We start from the raw sequence: 5,961 nt of genomic DNA on the forward strand, positions 1-5,961 counted from the left end.
AAATATACATAAACTACAAAAAAAATTGTCTTATGACCTACATTTTTATTTTCTTATGCCAAATTTGACGTAGTGAATCAATAAAATGTAACTTTTTGAATTTCAAACGTAATTTATTTAGGAAGCGATCGTAAGATTACCTCGGGTGAAGAATAACTTATTCTGCACCCTGGGTGATGAATAGTAACACTATATATATATATATATATATATATATATATATATATATATATATATCATGCATTTGAAAAAATGATAAACATGTATAATTTTTGTCAATATATAAGAAAAATGTTGATAGCACACAAAATTTTGTTGGTGACATTTAAAAAAATGTTCATGCATTTACAAAAAATGCACGTGACATCAAACAGAAATGTTAATCATGTATTTGAAAAATGTTAAATGTATACCAAATAAATGTCTCAGATGTATATAAAACATATACAATGCTTATGAAGAAAGTGGACATCAAAGATGAAAGAAATTCTAATAATTGTATTTATGGATTTCCAATCATGTTTTTTAAATGTTAAACATGTATAAAGAATGTTCTTGATGTATAGGAAAATGTAGACATCAATTTGTTAAGAAAATGCTAATGTAGTATTTTAGAAATGTTATCATGTATACAAATTGTTTCACATGTGCATGAAAAATGTACATAGAAAAACCACGGAAAAGATGCAAACAACACAAAGAAAATAAAAAAAACTCAGTCGAAAAAGGTTCTAAAACGGAAGGAAAACTGATGAAAACCATAAGGGAAAGCACATAAAGAGAAAGAAAGAACCCAATGAAAACTGAAGAAAACCAATGAAAAAGATAGACAAATGAAGAAAACTGAAGAAAATGAATGAAAACCAAAGAAAGAAACAATGAAAACAAAAAAAATGGAAAATGAAAACAAATACTTGTTAAAACCGAGAAAAGACAAAGAAACTATGTCAAAAACAAATAAAATAAAAGTCATACCGGAGAAAAAAAAAGAAAAATAGAAGAAAGCCGGTAAATAATAAAAATAACCGAAGAAAAGATAAAAAACTATAGAAAAGCGGAGCATAGCGGACGTTCAACGAGCGAATGCCTATGATAATGGGCCGGCTCACATGCAGTGCGTCTGTCGCTAAAGCTCCTTCCATCTCGCTATAAGTGAGATATTGGTCTCGCGGTTTGGCCACCCAAAAAGGCCAACTCCTATTTATTACTCCCTCTTTTCCGATCTATAGGGCTTAACTTGAAAATCTCTTCAACCAAAGTAGATGATGAATAGTGGAATTAATTTCATAGTTTGCAAAAGTACTTAATTAGTACTCTTTTTTAAAAAAGATTATGTGTATCGATGCATTAATTACGCCACATGCATGCATGACCACTAAATGACCAAGAACTTCTACATGCATGTTTTTTCTTCATCCTTACATGCAATGATTTAATACACCTTGAAACCTGAACATGTGATGGTAAGTAGTAGAATTGAGACTTATAAAACGGACATTTTTTCTGAGACGGGCCATGTAAACCGGAAAGGAGGGAGTAACTAGTATTCCACAAACCGGCGCTCCTCGCTCCCTTTTGGGCTTAGCCCATTTACTTTCCTTTTCTTTTAAGGTTTAGAAAAATAGGTGTTCGATCTCGGATTCGACTGATAGATCTCATTGTATATGTTCAACCACACTAACCAACTAGGGTAGCATATCTCATTATATACCTTTTCAAATGCATTTATATTTTGAAATCTATGTACTCTTTTCAATTTTTACATTTTCTAAAATCTGTGATTTTTTTTTCAAATTTAGAAAGTTCTTTTTCCAAATGCAATATTTTTTTCAAATTCGTGTTTTTTTGAAAAGGTATGAACTTTTTTCAATTTTGTGAACTTTTTTTAATGAACCTTCTTCAAAATCTATGAAAAAAGTTCCTATGTTTTTTTTCTAACTTTTTTTAAATTCATTAAAAAAATTCAGATTCACGAGTTGTATTTCAAATTTATGAATGTTTTCGATTTTGTGATTTTTTAATCGCATGATTCTTTTTCAAAGTTGTGATTTTTTATTTTCAAATTCGTTAACCCTTTATTTCAAGCAACATATGGGAGAACAAAAGTAAAATAAAATTAAAGTATCGAACAGAAGCAGTAACAGGAACAGTTATGGAACGAAATATAGAACCAATTAGTGAACCTGTTTGGGCCTAATAGATCGAGCCGAACGGAAAATGGCGTTGAAGGCGCCGATTAGGAGCTCTCCCCAAAAGCGGCAACTACTACTCTAGCTCGTGGCCGGCATGTGTGGCTAATCGATAGACCTGATAGTTTATATTCCCGAGAACATTCTGAGCTAATAGAGTGTTATCTATTCTCACAAAAAAAAGGAGCTCTCCCCAAAACGGGCTTTGTTTTTTTTTTTTCACTTCCTCGCACAACGGCGACGGGCCGACGCAAAAGGCCGGCGGCGGAGGAAAAAAAATCTTCGCGCGGTGCCTGGCGTGTCGCCCTCGCCGGGAAAACGGCCGCCTTGGCGCGCCTCTGCTTCGACTACGAAATACGGCGTACGTATATGATCCGTCGCTTTGGCATGTTGTATTTAATCAGTGTACGGACGGACGGAGGACGACAGAGATTTTACTCGCACGTGCCGCGGATAAGGAGCCTGCGCAGCGCGTCCTCTCGTTCCCTTACCCGACAAGCAGAGAATCCCGCGGGATCGAATCGAAATTTGGACGCACGCACCATTGCAAATTGCAAATCGTACCTCACATTTACAAATTTACAGTGCAAACATTCAGCCAGCGGTTTGGAAGGAAGCAGAAACGTCCGTAAAATCTATTACTATCTACAATGTGAAAACGCCCGTGCTAAGCATCTCTCCAATCACTTGCAATGTATATATACTCTCGCTATCAATCAAGCGCCGAAAGCGATTTACACGATAAAAAGTTCAGAATTACAGTGCGAAACATGAAACATGCAAGGAGTGGTCCGGAAGGAGAGAATCTCTTGAAAAAAAATCTTGCTTGTACGTCCACCGCTGCCCTGCGAGCACAGGAGCTACCATCGGCCTATTTAAACCTCGGTTATCTGCCCGTCTGGTCGCGTCAACAAACGAACTCGTACGTGGTACTAAAGTCTGCACCAAGCTTTAGGTCGTCGAACCATGTCCAAGGAGGAGGTGATCGCCGGCGGCGACACGGCCGACGTGGCCGTGGAGAAGGCGCCCTACTGGGACCCGCCGCCGGCCCCGCTGCTGGACACGAGCGAGCTGACCCGGTGGTCGCTGTACCGCGCGGTCATCGCCGAGTTCGTGGCCACGCTCATCTTCCTCTACGTCAGCCTCGCCACCGTCATCGGCTACAAGAGCCAGTCCGCCGCCCAGCCGGGCACCGGCGTCGGGTACCTCGGCGTCGCCTGGGCCTTCGGCGCCACCATCTTCGTCCTCGTCTACTGCACCGGCGGCGTCTCAGGCACGCACGCACGCACATATGCATACGTCCATCTCTCTGCAACAACTTAACCACACATGCATACGATACGTGAACTGTCGAGTGTGTGCTGCTGCAGGTGGCCACATCAACCCGGCGGTGACGTTCGGGCTGTTCGTGGGGAGGAAGCTGTCGCTGGTGCGCACGGTGCTGTACATCGTGGCGCAGTGCCTCGGCGCCATCTGCGGCGCCGGCATGGTGAAGGGGATCGCGGGGGCCAGCTACGAGACCCTCGGCGGCGGCGCGAACTCGGTGGCCGACGGCGTCTCGGTCGGGGCAGGGCTCGGCGCGGAGATCGCCGGCACGTTCGTGCTGGTGTACACCGTGCTCTCCGCCACCGACCCCAAGCGCACCGCGCGCGACTCCTTCATCCCCGTGCTGGTGCCGCTGCCCATCGGCTTTGCCGTGTTCATCGTGCACCTGGCCACCATACCCATCACCGGCACCGGCATCAACCCGGCCAGGAGCCTCGGCGCCGCCGTCATGTACAACCAGCACAAGGCATGGAAGGACCACGTAAGTAAATCATGGTTAAGATCGGACGGATGAACGTACGTACGTATACTCATCTCGTTGGCTGATTTTTGTTTGCACGCAGTGGATATTCTGGGTGGGGCCGCTCCTCGGCGCGACGGTGGCTGCGTTGTACCACCGGTTCGTGCTGCGCGGCGAGGCCGCCAAGGCGCTGGGCTCGTTCAGGAGCACCGGCGCCGCCACCGCACGAACCTAATCATACTGCGTGTGATCGGTCGAAGCTCGTTGATGCATATCCTGGCTCTAATTTAATTTGGTTGGTTATATAACTATATATTCGTGATGTATGCCTCGATCGTGAAATTATATTGTGTTGAACCGCGTAGCTTTGCATGGGCATGCATGCATGTGGCGTCTGTATTGTTTTCTCCATTTTTGCGCGTCTGTACTTGATTAACTTGCCCAGCTGTGTGAGGTTGTCCGTGAATAATTACCACCCTAACACATGTTTATATGTGGATGTGAAAGAAGAGGGAGAATAATAGTATTTTTTTTTGGAGATTTGCTCATGAGAAAACAATTTGACTAGCTAAGAATATGTACTAGAGTGAACCAACATGTGATCGGATGGTTAGAAGGACAGTGGCATCCCCAGCCCACCAGGGTTCAAGTTCTGGTGCTCGCATTATTCCTGAATTTATTTCAGGATTTCCGGCGATGCGCTTTCGAGTGAGTGTATATGCATATGTATAAGCGCTTGCGAATGTACCGTGTTCAAAAAAATATGTACTAAAAAAGATTGTGAAATCTGCCCAAATAACTAAGGGTGGGCGCTCGCGTTTGGATGGGTTACGAACTGGAACGCACTCGTTCTCCGAAAGAGAATTTTCCATCAATATTCGGAACGCACTCGTTTGTCCAATTTGGTGGATCCACGCAGAACGGCCTCTTGCTCTCGCCTCTCACTTGTCTTTCCTGGCTGGGGTTGTACCTTGTGCTATGTGAAGGAAATATGCCCTAGAGGCAATAATAAAGTTGTTATTTTATATTTTCCTTATTCATGATAAAGGTTTATTATTCATGCTAGAATTGTATTGATCGAAAACTTAAATACATGTGAATACATAAACAAATACCGTGTCCTTAGTAAGCCTCTACTAGACTAGCTCGTTGATCAAAGATGGTTAAGTTTTCCTAACCATGGACATGTGTTGTCATTCGATAACGGGATCACATCATTAGGAGAATTATGTGATGGACATGACCTATCCGTTATCTTAGCATAATGATCATTAAGTTTATTGTTGTTGCTTTCTTCACGTCAAATACTTATTCCTTCGACTACGAGATTATGCAACTACCGGATACCGGAGGAATACCTTGTGTGTTATCAAACGTCACAACGTTACTGGGTGATCATAAAGATGCTCTACAGATATCTCCGAAGGTGTTTGTTGAGTTGGCATAGTTCGAGATTAGGATTTATCATTCCGAGTATCGGAGAGGTATCTCTGGGCCCTCTCGGTAATACACATCATAAGCTTGCAAGCAAATGACTAAGGAGTTAGTCGCGAGGCCATGTATTACAGAACGAGTAAAGGGACTTGACAGTAATGAGATTGAACTAAGTATGAAGATACCGACGATCGAATCTCGGGCAAGTAACATACGATGGACAAAGGAAATTACGTATGTTGTACGGTTCGACCGATAAAGATCTTCGCAGAATATGTAGGAGCCAATATGGGCATCCAGGATCCGCTATCTGGAGTGGTGTATCGGTTATGTCTACATAGTTCTCGAACCCGTAGGGACCGCATGCTTAACGTTCGTTGACGATATAGTGTTATATGAGTTATGTGATTTGGTGACCAAATGTTGTTCGGAGTCCGGGATGAGATCACAGACATGTCAAGGAGTCTCGAAATGGTCGAGAGGCAAAGATTGACATATAAGACGATGGTATTTGGACACCGAAAGTGTTTCGGGACGTACCAGGATGAAATC

The 5,961-nt window shown here is 42.8% G+C and overlaps 1 protein-coding gene across 1 annotated transcript; it reads left to right on the forward strand.

Annotated features, from left to right (window-relative positions):
* The first annotated feature begins 3,099 nt into the window (after window positions 1–3,099).
* LOC119311373 (probable aquaporin PIP2-7) lies at window positions 3,100–4,515 on the forward strand. Its single transcript, XM_037587011.1, has 3 exons — window positions 3,100–3,462; window positions 3,560–3,996; window positions 4,079–4,515. Exons 1-3 carry the CDS (start codon window positions 3,156–3,158, stop codon window positions 4,208–4,210), a joined length of 876 nt encoding a protein of 291 aa, XP_037442908.1. The 5' UTR covers window positions 3,100–3,155; the 3' UTR covers window positions 4,211–4,515.
* The last annotated feature ends 1,446 nt before the right edge of the window (window positions 4,516–5,961 follow it).

Source organism: Triticum dicoccoides, chromosome 5B, assembly GCF_002162155.2.
Source record: "Triticum dicoccoides isolate Atlit2015 ecotype Zavitan chromosome 5B, WEW_v2.0, whole genome shotgun sequence".
NCBI lineage: Eukaryota > Viridiplantae > Streptophyta > Magnoliopsida > Poales > Poaceae > Triticum > Triticum dicoccoides.

What these genes read in the sequence shown, in the direction of transcription:
- LOC119311373 (XM_037587011.1), top strand. Translation starts at nt 3,156, where the DNA reads ATGTCCAAGGAGGAGGTGATCGCCGGCGGCGACACGGCCGACGTGGCC. An exon ending in CTGCACCGGCGGCGTCTCAG is followed by an intron (nt 3,463 to 3,559) that starts GCACGCACGCAC and finishes GTGCTGCTGCAG; the next exon opens with GTGGCCACATCAACCCGGCG. An exon ending in ACAAGGCATGGAAGGACCAC is followed by an intron (nt 3,997 to 4,078) that starts GTAAGTAAATCA and finishes GTTTGCACGCAG; the next exon opens with TGGATATTCTGGGTGGGGCC.